The sequence below is a fragment of the Triticum aestivum genome, chromosome 4A, assembly GCF_018294505.1.
Source record: "Triticum aestivum cultivar Chinese Spring chromosome 4A, IWGSC CS RefSeq v2.1, whole genome shotgun sequence".
Classification (NCBI taxonomy): domain Eukaryota; kingdom Viridiplantae; phylum Streptophyta; class Magnoliopsida; order Poales; family Poaceae; genus Triticum; species Triticum aestivum.
Genome location: NC_057803.1, coordinates 90,354,213 through 90,373,312, shown reverse-complemented (window position 1 = coordinate 90,373,312; position 19,100 = coordinate 90,354,213). Strand labels below are relative to the sequence as shown.

General features: G+C 43.5%; 2 protein-coding genes across 2 annotated transcripts; both read right to left on the bottom strand.

Annotated features, from left to right (window-relative positions):
• Positions 1–3,703: 3,703 nt before the first annotated feature.
• LOC123083741 (uncharacterized) lies at positions 3,704–4,436 on the bottom strand. Its single transcript, XM_044505687.1, has 2 exons — positions 4,418–4,436; positions 3,704–4,302 (listed from the first exon to the last, which is right to left on the bottom strand). The coding sequence occupies exons 1-2, from the start codon at positions 4,434–4,436 to the stop codon at positions 3,704–3,706; spliced, it is 618 nt and encodes a 205-aa protein (XP_044361622.1).
• A 5,139-nt stretch (positions 4,437–9,575) lies between these two features.
• LOC123085339 (ERAD-associated E3 ubiquitin-protein ligase component HRD3) lies at positions 9,576–17,676 on the bottom strand. The gene is made up of 6 exons (XM_044506966.1): positions 17,043–17,676; positions 15,368–15,856; positions 13,878–14,093; positions 11,552–11,875; positions 10,685–10,927; positions 9,576–10,112 (listed from the first exon to the last, which is right to left on the bottom strand). The coding sequence occupies exons 1-6, from the start codon at positions 17,604–17,606 to the stop codon at positions 9,918–9,920; spliced, it is 2,031 nt and encodes a 676-aa protein (XP_044362901.1). The 5' UTR covers positions 17,607–17,676; the 3' UTR covers positions 9,576–9,917.
• Between the last annotated feature and the right edge of the window lie 1,424 nt (positions 17,677–19,100).

Sequence of the window (19,100 nt, the reverse complement as noted above, 5' to 3'; positions counted from 1 at the left end):
CAAGAGCCAAACGAAGACCACGCTCTTCCTCAAGAGCATTGGAAAGATCCGAAATCTCATCGGCATAGTCATGACTATGCCCTTCCATCTTAGAGATGGTGTCTTCGTGAGCCTCGATCATGTCATTGGCCTCACCAAGTTGTTCCAAGAGAGCAACAAAGTGCTTCTTGGATTTTCCCTTGAGTTTGCCCATAAAAGCCTCAAACTCGTTAGCCTCCACATTAGCTCCCTCAAGTTCATTAATGCTATCCGTTGGGGAAGGATGATTAATGATGGTAGTTTTGATGTTGGAGGTTACCTTGTTGGTGGCTTTAGCCATGAGGCATTTGGCGGTGATGCTCTCGTTGGGTGAGTCGAAGAGAGACACCCGTGACGTTGTTGCAACGGCAACGGAGGCCATGGCAACCGACTCATCATCTTCATCATCGTCATCATCCTCATTGTACTCTTCTTGCACAACCAAAGCCTTGGGAGGAGTCTTCTTGGTGAAGTTGTTCTTGTTGGGGAACGACTTGGCCTTGTCCTTTCGGATGAGTTTGCCACCATTGTCTTCCCTCTTCTCATACGGGCATTCCGCAACGAAATGACTCATGTTGCCGCAGTTGTAGCAAGTTCTTACACGTTGCTTGCCCCTTGTGCCACTCGAGTTGTTTTTGCTAAAGTTGGGCCTCGAGTTTTTCTTGCTCCAAAATTGCCTTGAAGCAAGTGCCATGTGTTCATGATATGCATACTTTGTATCTTCGGGGTTGCTCTCCTCTTCTTCCTCTTCTTCTTCTCCCACGGTGAGCTTGGCCTTCAATGCAAGGTTAGGCTTCTTTGCCCGTTGAGAACGGAGCACCGCATTGTCGGCGGTCTTGTCCAAAATGTTCATGGCCACAAACTCATCCAAAACTTCGCTTGAGGTCAAAGTGTGGAAGTCCGGTCTTTGACGAATGACGGAGGGCATGGCCTTGTGGTAGGGCATCATTGCCTTGAGGAATTTGCACTTGATCCAATTGTCATCCGTGTCCTTTCTCCCGTGATCTCGTAGTGAGACCGCGAGTTTGGTTACTCTCCGATAAAGCTCACGAGGTTCTTCATCTTCCTTCATTGCAAATTCATCGGCCTCATCTTGTACCACTTCATAGTTGGACCGTTGAATGCTTGCGCTTCCCCGGTAGAGAGACACGACACAATGCCATGCATCTTTGGCCAAGGCGAAGGGACGAAGATGAGGTAGGTCTTCGGGTGGAATTGCATCTTGAATTATGAAGAGAGCATTCTCATTGAATTGATTGTCCGCGGCTTCTCGAGGAGTGAAGTTGCTTGGATCATGTGGATAGAAACCTTCTTCAATGATTCTCCAAAGGTTAGTGTTCACATGATTTAAATGATGTTTAAAGCGGTAAACCCAAGAATCAAAATCCTCATTTTTCACAATCTTAGGGGGAGGACCGGCATGATTCAAATAAGTGGAAGGAACCGGTCCACCATAAACAAGTGGTGGTTCCACATAGGCAAAGATGCCGGTGCCATTCTTGCCACTAGAAGAAGGAGCCTTTTCAGTACTAGCTTCCCCCTTGTCGGGGATAGCATCCGACACCTTGTTGGCGGGATCACCCACTTTCAACGGTGCGGTGGAAAGTTTAAGCCCCTCAAGAAATTTAGTAAACATGCTTTCAACTTCGGTTGTCATGGAGGTTTTCAATGTCTCCAAGGCCACATTGAACTCCTCACGAGAGACCGAAGTTCCCCCATCTCCCGTAGACGAGATCGGATTCACATCGGAGTGTTCCTCCACACCGTCTACGGTATCAACCATACTCTTTGGACGGTAAAGTCCTTAATAAAGAGACGAGGCTCTGATACCAATTGAAAGGATCGATATGGTTGACTAGAGGGGGGTGAATAGTCAACTACCAATTTTTAGCTTTTCTTTACCAAATTAAACTTTGCATCAAAGTAGGTTGTCTAGATGTGCAACTAGGTGAGCAACCTATATGATACAATAACAACAAGCATACAAGCAAGCAAGGGTAGAAATAATAAAGAGCTTGCACAAGTAAAGGTAAGAGATAACCAAGAGTGGATCCGGTGGAGACGAGGATGTGTTACCGAAGTTCCTTCCTTTTGAGGGGAAGTACGTCTTCGTTGGAGCGGTGTGGAGGCACAATGCTCCCCAAGAAGCCACTAGGGCCACCATATTCTCCTCACGCCCTCACACAATGCGAGATGTCGTGATTCCACTATTGGTGCCCTTGAAGGCGGTGACCGAACCTTTACAAACAAGGTTGGGGCAATCTCCACAACTTAATCGGAGGCTCCCAACAAGACCACGAAGCTTCACCACAATGGAATATGCCTCCGAGGTGACCTCAACCGTCTAGGGTTCTCAAACACCCAAGAGTAACAAGATCCGCTAGGGACGAGTGGGGGAATCGAAAATCCCTTGGTGGAAGTGTAGATTGGGGCCTTCTCAACCACTCCCGAGCAAATCAACAAATTTGATTGGCTAGAGAGATAGATCGGGCGGAAATGAAGCTTGGAGTATTTAATGGAGCTTGAGCAATAAATGGAGCTTAGGGGAGGAAGAGGTAGGTGAGAAGGAGGAAGGGGACTCCCTTTTATAGTGGGGGCAACAATCCCGTTGCCCCCCACCAACCAGCCCCGCACAGGGCAGTACTACCGCTGAGAGGGGGCGGTACTACCGCCAGGCGATGGAACTGCCGCGCCAACCAGCGGTACTGCCGCGCTGAGGAGACTTAGTAGGGAACGGACCCAAATGCGGTACTACCACGGTGGTAGGGCGGTACTACCGCTCCTGGAATGGTACTACCGCCACTATAACCGTGACTAGTGCTGCAAAACCCGACACGAGAAAAAGACCTCTCAAATCGAGGCGACAGGAGCCAGACTACCCAGCGGTACTACGGTAGTGGGGTCAAGGGCGGTAGTACCGCTGTGGAGCGGTACTGCCGCTTGTGACCCTTCGGCCGTAGTACCGCAGGCAGTGCGGTAACCGCTATGGAGCGGTACTGCCTCTTGTGACCCTTCGGCCGTAGTACCGCAGGCAGTGCGGTACTACCGCTGGGGCGCGCGAGAGAGAGAGAGAGAAGGGATCTCTTAAATATGCTGAGGACACGGCGGATGTGCCAGGCCCCCAGCGGTACTACTGCTATGGAGCCACAGCGGTACTACCGCTTCGAAGCGGTACTACCGCTTGTAGCTTCTCAGTGGTACTACCGTTGGGTGCACGGTACTGCCGCTTAGACCCAGACAGAACAAGGAAGAGAGGAGAGATCTCTTCAATGGACAGGAAAAGCTCGGAGGGTGAGAAGCTGATGTGTACGTGATGATTCCACCCATGCAAAACCCCAGCGGACCCCCTCTTGATAGTACGGTGCCCTCTACGCAACTAGTCCACCGAGAAAGAAACGAAAGAGCTACACCGTCTTGAAATACACTCCGAGGGGAAGAAAGCATCTCGTGCCAGGGGAGAATCTGAGAATAATTCAACGTGCAAGATTAGTCCGCAAACATGTTGTCATCAATCACCAAAACTACCTTGAGAGAGATATGCCATAACAATAACAAAACAACACGACAGCAAGGTTTTAAAATAATTGACAAGCTTTTTATGTGACAACACGGCAATTGGGTAGAACTAGTCTAAAACCGAAGTGACCAGAATATACAGATGCTAATAGGAACAAGGTAGCTTACCTTAGATACATTGAGTAAACTCTGCCATTTCGCTTCGAAGAAACACTGTTGCACTTTCTTCATCTTCAGCGGCAGAATTAAGAAAGATCTCACGGTTCTCAACACTTTTGAACACTTTGTAGGCAGTGGCTCTTTCATCGCGGTGGATGCTTTCCACCTTGTGCAAAACAGCAATGCACTTGCTGATGGAGAATTCTTGGGCATTTTTTGCCCCGGCCAATAGAGCAGACTCCTCCTCCGCTTGCTTCCGTTTGATCTCCACATATTGTGTCATCACTTCCACCATAGGATCATCACGCTTCTTACCCTTCTTTGATTCCTTCACATGCTTGTTATTTGAAGCAGCAACACCACCTCTTTGTGTAGCATCTCTTGAACCATCACTTGGGGCAGCACCTCTGGGACCATCACTTGGGGCAGCATCTCTTGGACTATCACTTGGGGCGGCATGTCTTGGATCATCATACATGTGTAAATCATCATCGTATTGATTCAGGTCAAAAGAGAAGGCAATCTTCTCTCTTTCAACTTTGGGATCACCATCACTCACTTGTGTAACCTCAGTTGATGTGAAATTGAAGTTACCTTCTGCTATATGCCCTGCACAAACACCCAAGTTATCATTAAAGGCCACACAGCAATGAAAATTCATTATAAATGTCAACAAAAAGAGAGGAAATGAAAATACATTCAACTCAGTAACTCACCATCATACAGATCACCAAGCTTATCATAGAGGGGAAATGGCTTATTCTGGAACTTAACTATTTCTGGCCACGTCTGTATATATAAAAGAAATGATTTATCAAACTTAGATTGCTCGAAAACAAGATTGATTACAAAAGAATGGAATACAAGTCATCAAGTTTTGCAAAGACAAAATGCACTACACTAGAACTTACAGTCATCAAGTTTTGCCAAAGATACGCGTCATCATCTATCATGTGTGTATGATAGTTCCAGCTGACACCGCTCTGTTTGCGAGCATCCTTAATAAGTCGGTATTGAGCTTTCAAGTCTTTCTGCTTTTCCTGAATCTGTATCTTTGTAAAATTAGTGTGGCCATATCTTTCATGAAATAAATCAGCCATCCTATTCCACGCTTCAGTTGACCAACCATTTTGTCCCCTATGGTACGGAGTGTTGTGCTCCTGAAGTATCTCAACCAAACCCTTTTCCAAAGCTGGGTTCCATTGAGCTCTTGGCTTTTTAACTACACCAACACAAATTTACATTGTTCAAACTTAATGCTCAACATGATAAGAGGAGTTACTATCATTCAATTTGAAAACAAATAGTGATGAACTTTAGGAGGACTAGTGAAAACTTCCAACAACATGATAAGAGTGAGTTATTCATTATCTATAGTAGAGTGAGTTGTGTGACCTACATCTGCTACTTTATTCTCTAATTTATACTCTACTAGTGATTATGTCATACCATTGACGAAACATAATAAGTGAGCAGTACTTCTTTTGGGAAAACTGTCAGCTAAATAATACTCTAGTAGTCTATATACTCATGTTATAGACTTGTTTCTGCTATAATGCACCACTACATGTAGTATTGAAAGATATCATTCACCAAACATAACAGCAAGCACAGAACTTAATTGGCAAGATATGAGAAATGGAGATTAAGTAGACCAAATACCTCTTGGAGGTGTCTTTTTAATTTTGGGTGATGGCTTCTTGGCACCGTGTGAAGCTTTTTTTCCACTTGCTTTCATGAGATTGTACTTTGGGGACCCCTTTGGATACATATCTGCATTTCAACACACACTACATTATTAGATGATGAAGACAAGAGAAGTTAATTAATTAGTATATGTATATATATCATAAACACACACACAATCATGTTGGCTATTCAGGATGGTATGCTTCCCACATTTGCATTGCGATTTCATCCCTTAGAGTGTTCCCTAAGTCGTTGTTCCCATAGTTATTCTCGTCGCCATTCGGGAGATCAACAAAAGCATTTGGCGCTATGTTATCGGGCTGGTTGTCAAGCCAAGTCTCGTCACCATTCTCCATTTTGATGATATTGTGAAGAACTACGGCAACTGCGGGAAGTTTCACTTGGTTCTCGATTGAATGCAGTGTGCCGACGTGAAGAATTGGGAAGCGCTTTTTAAGAATTCCTAGGGACCTTTCCACATGGCTCCGTAGAACAGCATGCCGATGATTGAACAATTCCTTGTGGTTTTGTGGCCGAGGATGTCCATGACCAAATTCCTTCAAATGATATCGGACACCCCGATAAGGTGCGAGAAATGACTGAGTGTTTGCATAACCCCCGTCAACTAGGTAAAACTTTCCCTCAGGTACTTTAAATCCCTTGCTCATTGCAGAATGAAGAACCCTCGCATCCGTAGCTGAACCCTCCCAGCCACATGATATGAAAGTGAATTTTAAATTGAAGTCGCATGCAACCATAATATTATGACTCAAGGTACCCTTCCTATTCCGAAATGGAGCAGCAATCCCAGGTGTTGCGGTTATAGGAACATGTGACCCATCAATGGCTCCTAAACAGTTCTGGAAGCAAAGATTGCAGGTCAATAAAGAACTATTAAGTTAGATAAGAAAAGGAATTGTGGAAGCGTTAAAAATGGAAACCTGGAAGTAAGGATAAAATCTTGTGTCGGTGGAGATTTTTGGATGTGGCTCATCAATGTTCGGAGGCTTCAGAAATCGACTAGCTAAGACAGGGACGATGTTGAAGAACTCATTGATGTACTCATGAAATGTTTGTCCACTATGTTGAAATTCTAGCTGGAGATCTTCATAAGACGCGTTGTGAGACACCATGTACACGAAAAAGGCTAACTTCTCTACCTTAATTCTTGTATCGGATATCAGATTTTCTCTTCTAAGATAAGATGCCAAATCCCGAAAGATACGTGGCTCCATCCTATAAGCTACGAGGCAATTCTTAACATGCCCTCTAAGGATATCATCAACACGCTTCTTGCCATATAGGATAGAGCTATGTCGTTGTTTTCTCTCGACGGGTCCTCTATTACGCATTCGATGCAATACAGGCAGAATAAAGGACATCATATCTTCATCATCCTCACTTCTCCTCTTCCTAATTCGATCGATAATCTCGGAGTTCATCTTGGCACTAAAACTAGAGTAAACAAGCAACAAATAAGAACTATATTCATAAGACATACATAATGATCTAGAATTTTATATCATCAGTGTGCCAAGATGTGCAATGACCAAGAGCTATCAAGTATGATATACTACTTCGGCAAAGAAACAAGTTCAAGAGACCAAGAAGCTTATGTAGCTTACCGAAGTTTGGCGTGGCAACAGGTTCCCAAGGAGGTAACTCGTCCACCCCAACAAGGATCCAAGCGGCAGGCTGTGAAAATAAGAGTCAAACACATTTCATCATAAGTATTATAAGTAGCAGAATTTCATCATTATTTCTAATCTGACGACACACACATTTGAATAGAAACATCGTAGGATGGTTTGTTCCAATACATGCAGAAGATGGACAATTAGAATCAAGACCAAAATCAAAGAGACTTTTCCCTTGAATAAACAACAGCAATCAGGTATAAACTACATTCATTTCATCAGGTCAATTCACTGGCAAGGGAAGTAACAGGTTTACGCTTGTTGAATCCTAATTATTCTACATAGATTTATAAACTCTGCAAAAATATATAGCCTAAACTCTAGCTTGAAGATATGGTTCCCTAGATTACAAGGATGTAGTAAATGAAAGAAATGTTAAGATACAACAATGCTAGAAACAAAAGAGACACGTCCTATATGCAACTGAATGTTTGCTGCAAACATTTGTAGCCTAAACTGAATGCTAGTTCTTTTCTGGGCCGCACCGCTCATTCCATTCCTAGGCTTCGATTACATGGGCTGAGCAGTTTGTTGCTACAACACACCAAGATTACATGGGCTTCAATGGTATAGACACCTCCAAAGTCTCCAAGTAGATTAAAATTAAATATGAGCAGAAATTGCAATCTTGTAAAAGCAGTGCACTAGCCTGTGAGTTCTAATTGCAGATGACTTCACACTACTAAGTGGTGATTGCGATCATGTACTTTTCTATAGCAACTCTTTCTTTCTTCATAAGAACAAATACTGTAAACCATCTTTTGTCTATCTACATCCTATTTTGTACTAGTGTAGTTGTTATCATGGTACATTTGAGAGTAAGAATCATTTACTAACAATTGCAAGAGTTGAAAGTAAAGATTGGAAATAGGAAAACAGATAGCATCTCCCTTTTGAACGTGTTGCAATCAAGAGTACTGCTGCATTGGTCTGATATTCGGGTTGAAACTTTGCAGGTATCCTACTGATGGCGACAAGCAAATGTTGGCCAACTAGACGGGCCTAACAAGGAATCAGGTAAGCAGCAAAGCTGGTCACTGTTGCCGCTACCATGCCATTTTGTTTCTGGAGCTTGGTTGACATGTTGGGATAATAATGGCGGTGCAGGTGTCGAACTGGTTCATTAACGCGAGGGTGAGGCTGTGGAAGCCAATGATGGAGGAGATCCACAACCTGGAGATGAGGCAGGTCCACAAGCACCCGCCGCACGACAAGGGCCAGCAGCACGGCATCCATGGCCAGTCTCACCAGCACTCGTCGCAGCAGCAGCAGCAGCAGCGCAGCGGCAATCGCTCCGAGCCCCGCGACTCGCACCCCAGCAGATTGAGACAAATCTCGACCTCTAGGGTTAGGGTAGAAGAGGAGCTAGAAGAGGACGGCGTTCTTGGCAAGCTAGCTGGGTAGGAGACGACGTTCTTTGCGTGCTTGCCGGTGAGGGCGAGGCGAACGGAGGGCGTGTGGGAGGTGGCAGCCATGGAGAGGATGGGGAGGGGAGGGGAAGGGTTGCGGTTACTAACCACCGGGGAGAAGTCCAGTATGCCGGAGGAGATCGCCGGCGTCGAGGCGGCACGGCGTCTTGGGAGGAGTCGGCGGCGGCATCTCGGATCGAGCGGCGAAGCGAGTCGGGCGAGCAAATCCTCGAGGGGGGGCTCGAGGGTTCTGAAGCGCGTGGAAACTGATGAATCGACGGGGAATCGAGAGGATTGGCCCGTCGAAACCCCGGGTACCAAATGGGCCAACGGGTATTTGCGAGGATTCTGGGCCACACGAGGAATACCCGCTCGACCCCCCCCCCCCCCCCCCAATCCACGCGAAACGAACGAGGACTCAGTTCCCTGGAAATCAATCATAGCAGGATTGGTGGCATTGAATGTTGGAGTGATCAAGCAATCGGTGATGGGCTCGTACATCTCAATTTGGACGGATAGATGGATTCCAAACACTGCAACTCTCAAACCAATGGGCCAGTTGGGCAATGATCCATTAAAAAAAAGTCTCTAACATTATTGATGATTACACCAATGGTTGGAAAACTGATATTATTCACCAAAATTTCTTTGCGCCTGATGTGGATGCCGTACTCAATATCCCGTTGAGTCCATCAGGAGGTGAGGATGCATGGGCACCAGAAAAATCAGAAATTTCTTTGCGCCTGATGCGGATGCCGTAATCAATATCCCGTTGAGTTCATCAGGAGGCGAGGATTTCTTGGCATGCGCAACAGAAAAATCAAGAAGTACTTCACGGTATCCTTCCAGATTATGTCAGTTTAAAATATCGCAATATTAAAGAGGTTGGCCGCTGTGCCTGTTAAGTGTACCAGGCTATGGATGAAACTTTGATGCATGCATTTCCTTCATTGCGCGCATGATAAGGGTTTCTGGACAGCAGCTCATGATTGGCTCCAGTTAAAAGTTCCGAGGCTGCATCCAGATACGCAGACAAAATATGGAGGCAGACAGGATGTGCAAGGCACAGACCATCAGAACCAGCACGTTCCGAGTAACACAAGCGCTCTTAAAAACTCTTCAACACTTTTACAGGCACATGTCTACGTCAGAAATGGTGAACTTTCACCTGGAACAACAACATCTCTCAATATCATACATCTACGACCCAGTTCACATCCTAGTCAGTTTGGTATACAAATGTTGTAGGCTTGGCCACGCTTTGTCCTCCGAAAGCCATTAGAATTCCACGCTTGTAGGACTCCAGTCCAGTATGAGCATTTCATTTCATCGCTTCTCGCATTTCAACAAAAACTTGACGCTAAAACTGAGAATAAACAGCCATATGTACCTCAACTAATCACATCGCATAGGCCCCCTCATCTTGGCATTAGTTGGGTGCACCGTCAGGCTGTTGGGGGTTGTCTGCAACCACTTGCCGCCTCTGACGCTCTCTCAAGTACAGGACAGTTACAAGGCAAGCAAATAGAGTCAATATTGTTGCGTTCCCTTCATCCATCAGGACATCTTCCACCCATTCCTCGACTACAGGATACATCTCCGGCAGCGAGTCGATAAAATTAACCTGAAATTAAGAAAGATTTAGCTACCAACTGCAAGGAGTACAACAATCTAGCATGATTCAATACTCAATATGACCATGATGATTATACAAATACGGCATGCATAGTAAGAACAAAAGGCAGACATCGACCATCAGGTGGCTAGGGATGAACAGACAAGTTGGCATATGTATTGTCAATCTTGAAAGAGCATAACTCCAGGTAACTGAGAGAACTAGAGGTGGTAAAGAAATCAAGAGGTTAGGAAGCATAGACTGAAGCCTGAGGCAGTTTGTGAACTGCTGCAGGCATGGTATTTCAAAACTAAAAATAACTTATGTTTGGAAGATGCTACGGTTCATTGCATATGAGCAACCAGTGGGAACCAGCTAGAAACTAAAAAAGATGAGCAGCAGGGAGAGAGTGGGAAATGGACCAGGAAAACAAGTTGCCAAATAATATCGCTTAAACGGCAACAGAGATTACCATACAAGGAAACAAACTTGAAATTACCTACAAGTGAACTATACAGATACTTCCTATTTCTTGTATGCAACTAAGCCATGGATGATACAAAGAGAAAATAATGTCTTACCATAAAACTGCCAGCATAGTTTTTCCTTATCCATAAACTAGTTAGTGCCAGCATGACAGGAAGCTTAGCTGCTGTATCCACCTCCACAGCCTGATCATAATATCTTTTTGCCAAGTGCAAATCAAGGGGAAGTCCATGACCGTGCTCATGCATGTACCCAAGGTTAAACATGGCCTGGGCATTAGACTGTGACTGAGCATGCATATATGCCTCTGCTGCACGCTCATAGTCCCTCCCTACACCCTGTAACACAGGACAGATTCAATATGTGATTTCAGCAATGATACTATGAAAAGTCGAGAGAGAGCGCACAGTCCCCTAGTACCTCTGAAATGCAAAAGCAAATTTAGAAGCAGAAATCAGACTCCACAACTATGTTGCAGGCGCATCCTGTTTTCAAATACATTTCATGTGTGAATTTATTTTAGAAGCCATATATTTTTCTTAGTTATCCAAATAGTGGTTTTGGAGAAGTTGTCTCATCAAACATGACAGTTGGTTCCTCTCAAAAGACATTATGTACAAGTGCATAACTTCATAGAGACAGATGGCTTCTATTGGGTGCAAACATATGGCTTGTATTGGTGCCACATAAACTCCATATTTTTTTCAAAATTCAGAACACAAACCTAAGGCACTTTATATTATTGTTTACCATGTTTTTAACAATCTGTAGTAGTCATACTAAGAGAAAAAAACAAAAAATGAGGACCACATCTCTGACATAAAATATTAGCCTACAACATATGGTGCTTGATGTGAATTTCTTAAGTAATTTTAGCAGAAGCCTGCAATCATCTAGATAGGATCAAGAGGGTACTTGAGAAACGTGTTATACCAACTAAAAGTAAGGACCATTTCACATACCCGGCCATAGTAGTAGGCATCGCCAATCAACAGAGCAGCATGCTCATTACCCTGCTCAGATGCTTGCCACCACAAAGCATGTGCACGGAGATGTTTTTCCATATCTGAACAGAAGCCAGATTCTCCCATGCAAATATGTTCATCGCCATATCTATCAAGAATCCAGGCGGCATTGCTTTGGGCAACCTCATACCCAAGATCTGCCATTCTAGAATATAAGAGCAATGCCTTCCCTATGTCGCCTTTTAGATAAGATTCTAGAGCCCACCTAGACATCGAGCTCCAGGGGCCCCTCTCAGCAACAGACTTGTACAGAACTGTTGCCTGAAACAAGAAAGACCAAAGATTCAGCCCTTTGATAATAATATTTCGAACAATTCATGTTTCCCTATTTGTATCATAACAGATTAATATCATTAAAACAAACCGACAAAGTATGTTATAGCATTAATGCTTCTGTAAATCAGCCTTCTATCTTTCTCTACAGAAACAACAGTTTGATCTGCCTGGGCAGAGGGTTTTCTATTCAATCTTGTAAATGGAAATATATACTTTAGCATTACATGCCACTTCTTTAATTAATAGACTATAGTCCATTCAAGCAGACATAAAGATGAGAAAGAGCACATGCACTCTAAGGGTACGTTTGGTTTACCACCAACACCAGCCTCTCCAAAAAATCGGCTCGCCAACGGGATTTGGCTGTCGTTTGGACTAGCACCAAAAAATTGGCTCGCCCAGCCCGCCTGGAATGCCTGCATGTTATTCTCGCCAATTCGTGGGCGCAGCGAGGGCGCGGAAAACGCTCGCCAAATAATTGGCAGCATGCCCTCGCCTGTTCTTTATGTGGGTCTCGCTCTGTTTTTGGTTTTATACCATGGTCTCATCCAGCGTTTGTTAATAAAAGACATCAGTACGGCGGATTAATCGCATGGGTAGCTACGTGATGACCGAGCAGTTGTTTGAAATCACGGATGGATTTTTTTCGTTGACGTGTTGTTTGGATGGATCAATCCCGTGTAAGCGGCTACCCAACATAGTTTTGTTACTATACTGGGTTTTTTCTTTTCTGCGGGTAGGGACTAATGGTCATAAAACCACTACTAATTATCTTGGTTCGGTCGTGATTCTCTATACTCTTGAATGTTTATTTTTGGCATATTATAGTTAATTGATTTCTATAGTACAGAAAAACTTATTTTTTTAATGTGTGTCTTTCTTTGTTGTCTCGAGGTACAGCCAAATTAAAATCAAATCAAATCAAACACTAAACAATCCAGCTACCCCTACAAAGCATTTGGTAACTCAGCTAGTGGCAAACCAAATTAAGTCTCAGCAATTTTACCAAAATTTTGGCAAGTACATTGGCTACAATCCAAACAATGTTAATTTACCAAAATTTTGGTCATGCCCTCACACAGGCGTGCCAATTTTTTTGGCTGGGCTAACTGGGGCACAAACCAGACACACCCTAAATCTAAGATGGTGCACATGCAAGAAAAGAAAATAAAATAAAATAGGCCTGCTATAGCACCGTAAAAAAATGCACGCTTGGCGTATTCTAGCAGACAGCTCTATCACGGAGCATTCAGCAATACTTCCATACAAATGCTCTTACAAGCTACTGCACGTGTTCCAAATCAGATTCTTTGCTTGGATAAAAGAAGCAAGTGAAAACAAGTTATGTTTGTCATTACATGCGAGGATGAAGATTGAATAATTGAATAGTGATATTGTCGTGCGGTTTATATGTTTTGGCGTCATTTTATATCTATAATGTAAGCATATTGGCTTTTTGCAATTCAAATGCTTGACTTTAAGATTGATTCTTTAATTTGAAGACTTCTTGAAATATAGCAGAGCCCGCTGTGCCCAGTGTGTTGTAGCAACATCATCTGCTATAAGAAAACACACGGTTACTCAATACACTTATTTATACTACACACTATTCAAATATTGTGCGAGACATTAACTGGTAGGAAATAATTCCTATGAACCCGTTGAACTTGGTTGTAGCCTCAGGAACTGAATCAATTTAGAAAGTTTGGCAAGATATATCCATATCGGATGTGATAAATTCATAACGGAACTGAGATAGACTTCCACCACCGGGTTTCTAAGAAAGTAAGAAAAGTGTCGAGGCACAACACACAGTCTACTCATTGGGCATCTTAGGCCTAATTACGCATGGCTCATGAGAGCACCCCTTACTCATACACTGATGATGATTTGATAAAGGAAAAGGAATGCTCATGAAACATCATACATAATTGTGGCAGTGGAAGATTTAATTCAGCAATTGATACAACAAAATAATTATCATTACCATATGGAGGTTCCTCTTAAGACCAATTCCTTTTTGGAACAACTTTGCCACTTGATAAATAGCTTTTGGTTGCCCAGCATTTACTGCACGAAGAAAATAATTGCATGCTGTCATCACATCCCTCTTTACACCAATACCCTTTAGATATAAAACACCAAGGTTATAATAACCCCCATGCTCTTTATGGTCAGCTGCAATTTCAAAATATTCCTTTGCCTACAAAAAGGTAAGTAAAAGAATGTAAGTGCCTCAAGCTTATAGTACATTGATTATTGCAATACAGAACTGTGTATTGTTGAAACCATCAAGATAGTGAAATGTTCAATTTGGTAACTTGTATTTGTTAATGGCCAAATGGATTATACAAGTAAATTGAAATTTTCATAGGTCTTAGCATTTATTAACAACTAATAGTGCAGAACTGCGGAACATTGTCAATTTGTCACTTGAATTCTTCTCCATCGGCAACTCAAAATATCTAATCTTCATAGTTAATGACATCCTAGCGAACATGGGTATACTTATTACTATCACTATGTTCAAAAAAATTGCAGTCATCATATCCATCCATTTGAAAAATTGATGTGAATGTGATACTAAACCATTCTCCTAACTTACTCGAAGATGCTCCTTGTTAGGCTTGTTAACACATCAGCAATACCAGGATAGGGATTGTTTTAATGGTTACTGTTGTTATGGGTGCAATCTACCTCTATTGCATAGTCCAAGGGGCATATATATATTACACAAGACTTGAGGTACAAGGAAAGGAAACATAGCCTAATAGGACTCCTAGACCTAATACTAATACTCCTTAACACCCCTCCTTGTTAGGCATTGCATTTGAAGAAGTGTAACACTAGAAAAAAAATGATAATCAATGTAAGGAACACTATCAAGAGTCAGAGGGCAGCGAGAGAGATGCGGACCGATGGAAACATCATTTATTTTTACTACTCACATCACGAGAATCGAGCTTCAGCAAACAGCCAAGACCATACGTCACGAGAACCTAGCTTCAACCAACAGCAAGACCACAACACAGCTACGGCGCTGAAGCAGATCAGGACATAGCCTAATAGGACTCATAAACCTAATACTAATACTCCTTAACAACTTTCTATGGCAGCTGTAAGTCGTGCATTGACAAAAAAGTTGTATGCCTTGATCAAATGTGATCGCTTTGTTCATCCACGGCAACAGAATCACTGGTGAACTTGTACATCCAGACTACTGTAAAGTCAGACTTGAGTTCCTGTCTACTAAGATGTGTAGCAGTATAATTTACCAAAACAGCCTATAGAAAATCTAGCTGGCAGGCAGTATCTCTACCAATAACAAAGATAGCAGCAAGCATGGTGAAAATGTAGCCACAGAATATTTAGTGCAGGCAAGTCTAGCAGCAGAAACAGTCCACGGCAACAAGCTTATACTGTAGAGGAGTTATGACCTACTCAACTGCATTCCAAATTCTAATGCACAATACTTACTTTTGTCAAGTTCTTCTCCACCCCATAGCCTTTCACATAGAGATAACCCAGTCCATTGTAAGCTGAGTACTGTTCCTGCTGTGCTGCAAGTCTCAACCACCTGTATGCTAGGGTGTAGTTTCTTTCCACTCCAGCACCTCTAGCAAAGATCTCCCCCATAAGCTCCATAGCACGTGGCTCGTCTTTCTCCACAGCCTTAGAGAACCAATGATATGATTTGCCATAATCACGTCTGAGTCCTCGTAGTCCATAGTAGTACAGAAGCCCTAATTTGTACATTGCGGCAGCATTGCCTCGTTGTGCCTGGTACTCTGTGATTTGAAAATCTTCATCGTCCTCACCACGGGACTTCCTCAAGGCCTCCTTGTTTTCTTCAGTTCCACTGTGCAGCCGAACTGGTTCAATCACTGGTGGCTCCTTCGAGATTAAGGAGCTTGTCAGAGCAGCCTCTGCAAGTTCGGCATATAGTGTGACAGCCTCTTCATACATCTGTAAAAGCAAATCGTTCAAGTCAACAAATATCCAATATTAGCCATAACATTTAGCCAAACTCAAACGTGTTCCAGCCGGTCCAAATCATTTGCATAGACCATATATATCGATTGAAAGTGCAGTGGCAAAACCAGAGTAAAGATAATTAAATGATGTAGTGATGCCACATCATACCTAGACTAGATATCGAAGCACCAGATTTCAGACTAGACTATAGAACTGAAACAACGATAGTAAGGCATTCATGTGTTTCAATAAAGTTCTGAAATGACACAAAGATTGCACAATAAGGACAAGCAAGCCAAAGCAATGACATAAATAGGCAGGAAGCTACATGAGCTGAGATTAATGACATATATGTTTGAACAAGCAGAAAACACTATACCCTTTTCCTTTATTTCATGCAACCAAAACATAACAATTGTCAAGATAACCGTGCAACAGATATCCCCACTGTTGAGATACAAATGCCATACAAAAGACAGCAGCTTTTTATAGTAGTAACATTGGCACGATATATACCTCTAACCGACAAACTTGAACACCAACAACAAAACAAACCTTGACGTTCTTACTTAGATCATATAAAAGTAAAGTATTGGCAGATATATGAGTCTAGTATGTACAAGGGCATTGGTATGTGAGCCTTAATTGCATACCAGAGGACTTTTGGAGCATTTTAAAAACTACACAGTCAAAAGAGAAAAAATACAACTGAACTTCATCAGCCTGGTTTGTGTTGTTTTGATCAGACTGCTAGTTATTCACAGGAATACATACATTGGTCCTAAATAAATATGACCCCATTACTACAGCTCCTAAGATGATGAAGACAGAAGGCCAGTTAAACATAACATCAAACGCCCGTAAACAAATTCGCTGCAACATTGGAGGTAAAAATCAAAATCATGTTATAAGTTACATGTACTAACTAACAATACCATAGGCTACCATTTATATAAATTTAACAAAACCAAGCCAACGACTAAAAACGTTCTAAAACACGGAGTAAAAGAACCCATGGAGACAAAAATTCACATATGTCTGATGTTAACCATGCGAGGCTTATCCCTTCAACGCAAGCTAGATAGCTAACCCACATACAAAATCCTCCAATCGCAGAATCCCCATTAGAATTAGTTAATTGCACGAGCAAGCAAACAATCGAACCGAATCACCTCACCTCCTGGCGAAAATAGGCGTAGGCGAGCGCCATCTTAGACTGGAGGTCTCCTGCGTCGGCGGCGAATTTGTGCAGCAGGAACGCGCGCGAGCGGGACACCGGGCGCGCCATTCCAGCTCCGGAGAGGAACGCCAGCGCCGACTGTGCGCCGGGGTGTCCCCCAGCGGCTGCAGCGTCGATCTGCGCGGACGCAGTGGAGAAAGCGGCTTCGTCCCCCGAGGACGCCGCTGAGATCATGGCGCGGACGCCCGCGACGAAGAGCGCATCGGACGGTGGGTCCGGCTGATCGCCCGACGGGGAGGGGGTGGTGGGGTCAAGGAGGGGGATCCAGGAAGACGGGGAGAGGAGGGGGTCGGTGGCGGGGGAGTCGTCCGCGAAGTCATCCCAGTCCTCGCTGTCGCCGTCGGCGGATGGCAGCGAGGGGTGCGCGCCAGAGGGGTCCTTGAGGAAGTCCTCGCCGGAGAGGACCAGCACGAAGGGGCGTACGGCCGCGGCGCGGGGGAGGAGAGCGGAGACGGTGAGGACGGCGAGTAGGAGGAGACGGCGGTGGAGTGCGCCGGCCATCGGAGGAGAACCAGACGAGATCCCGGTGGTACAGTGAGTTCGGAATTTAGGGGGTGCTAACCAATAAGACTGACAGGTGGGGGCCAAGTTTGAGGTGGCCAACGACGGCGCGTCACGTTTTCGCGGTGACGTGTATATCGAGGCCAGGGTGTAGACGTGTACCGCGCGACGTGATTGGCTGGGGCTTGATTATCGCTAGATTTCCTATTTGAGTTTTGATTTCGAAAATACATATAAACCTCGTGAGAGAGCGAGGCTATGCCATTTCATAAATCAGAGTGAAGTGGTTCGATTTATAACGAAATTAGGCGAGAAAACTATATACATCACGTTCGATTGTTGATTAGAGAACACCCGTGTAACATCCTTGATAACCGAAAAAAATAGACCTTTTTTTTCGAGGGTACGCCAATGACGTACCTTAGCTTTATAGAAGGGAGAAAAATATGTACAAGACGAAAAAAATAGACCTAGAATGCAACCAAGCAAATTAACAACGACGCTTCCCGACAGTGCAGTTTTGCTAGCAGCACTCATGCCACCAAAACAAAGACCGCTAACCTATAAAATTAACATTCAGCACCAGACACGTTTAGCACCCCACGAATAGGGCGTGAAGCTAACTTGTAGCAATATCTTCAAGGAGAATAACAACGCCCGGGGGGTGCCACCATCGTTTGTCGTCCCTCATTGACTCAAGACATTCATTTAAAGCATCGCGCACACCATCTCACCAAATCCTAGGGAAGGATCTCGCCATGCCATAAACCGCCATGTCCCTCTTAGATCCAAGCAACTATGTGAGGAGGATTTTAAAAATGTGTAGGAATGTGGATTAAATGCATGTTATAACCTTCAAACATGTCAAATTTAATATATATTTTTTGTCTTTCATGTCCTTTCTTCTTTATCCGGAGTGGGTACTGACCGCACGCCGTTGTTACTGGATACTTGTGCTAGGAGGGTTACCTCCCAAAAGATTTTTCATTTTATAAAATGGTAGCTTGATCATCCAGAAATGTAAAAAAATTGTACATGATGTTTGGAATTCTCCCACCTCTAGAGCTTCTGCAATTGAGATATGGCAACCAGAAACTAGACTTTTAAGGAAGAAAGTAAAAGGTTCGAGTATTAATCTTGAAGCTGAATTAAAAAAGAAGAAGAGAAACCTCATGTAGGATTTTGATATTTTGGATGTGTTTTCTGAAGATCGCCGATTAGATGATTATGACAGAACTATAGTGAATGGCATCAAGAAAGAGTTAGAGATTATGTGGCATAAAAGAGGAAGTTGCCTTGTGGCAAAGATCTAGGTTTCGTGGGATTGAAGATGGTGATAAAAACAAGGCTTATTTTCATACTTTAGCTAATCATAGGCATAGAAAAATCACTTGTTAAAATTAAATAGTGATAATGGTACTGTTTATCCTATTAAAACCTTCTTAGTCCTAAAGACAAGCTCAATGTCATTTGGGCCCTTCCTAATGGAAGGAT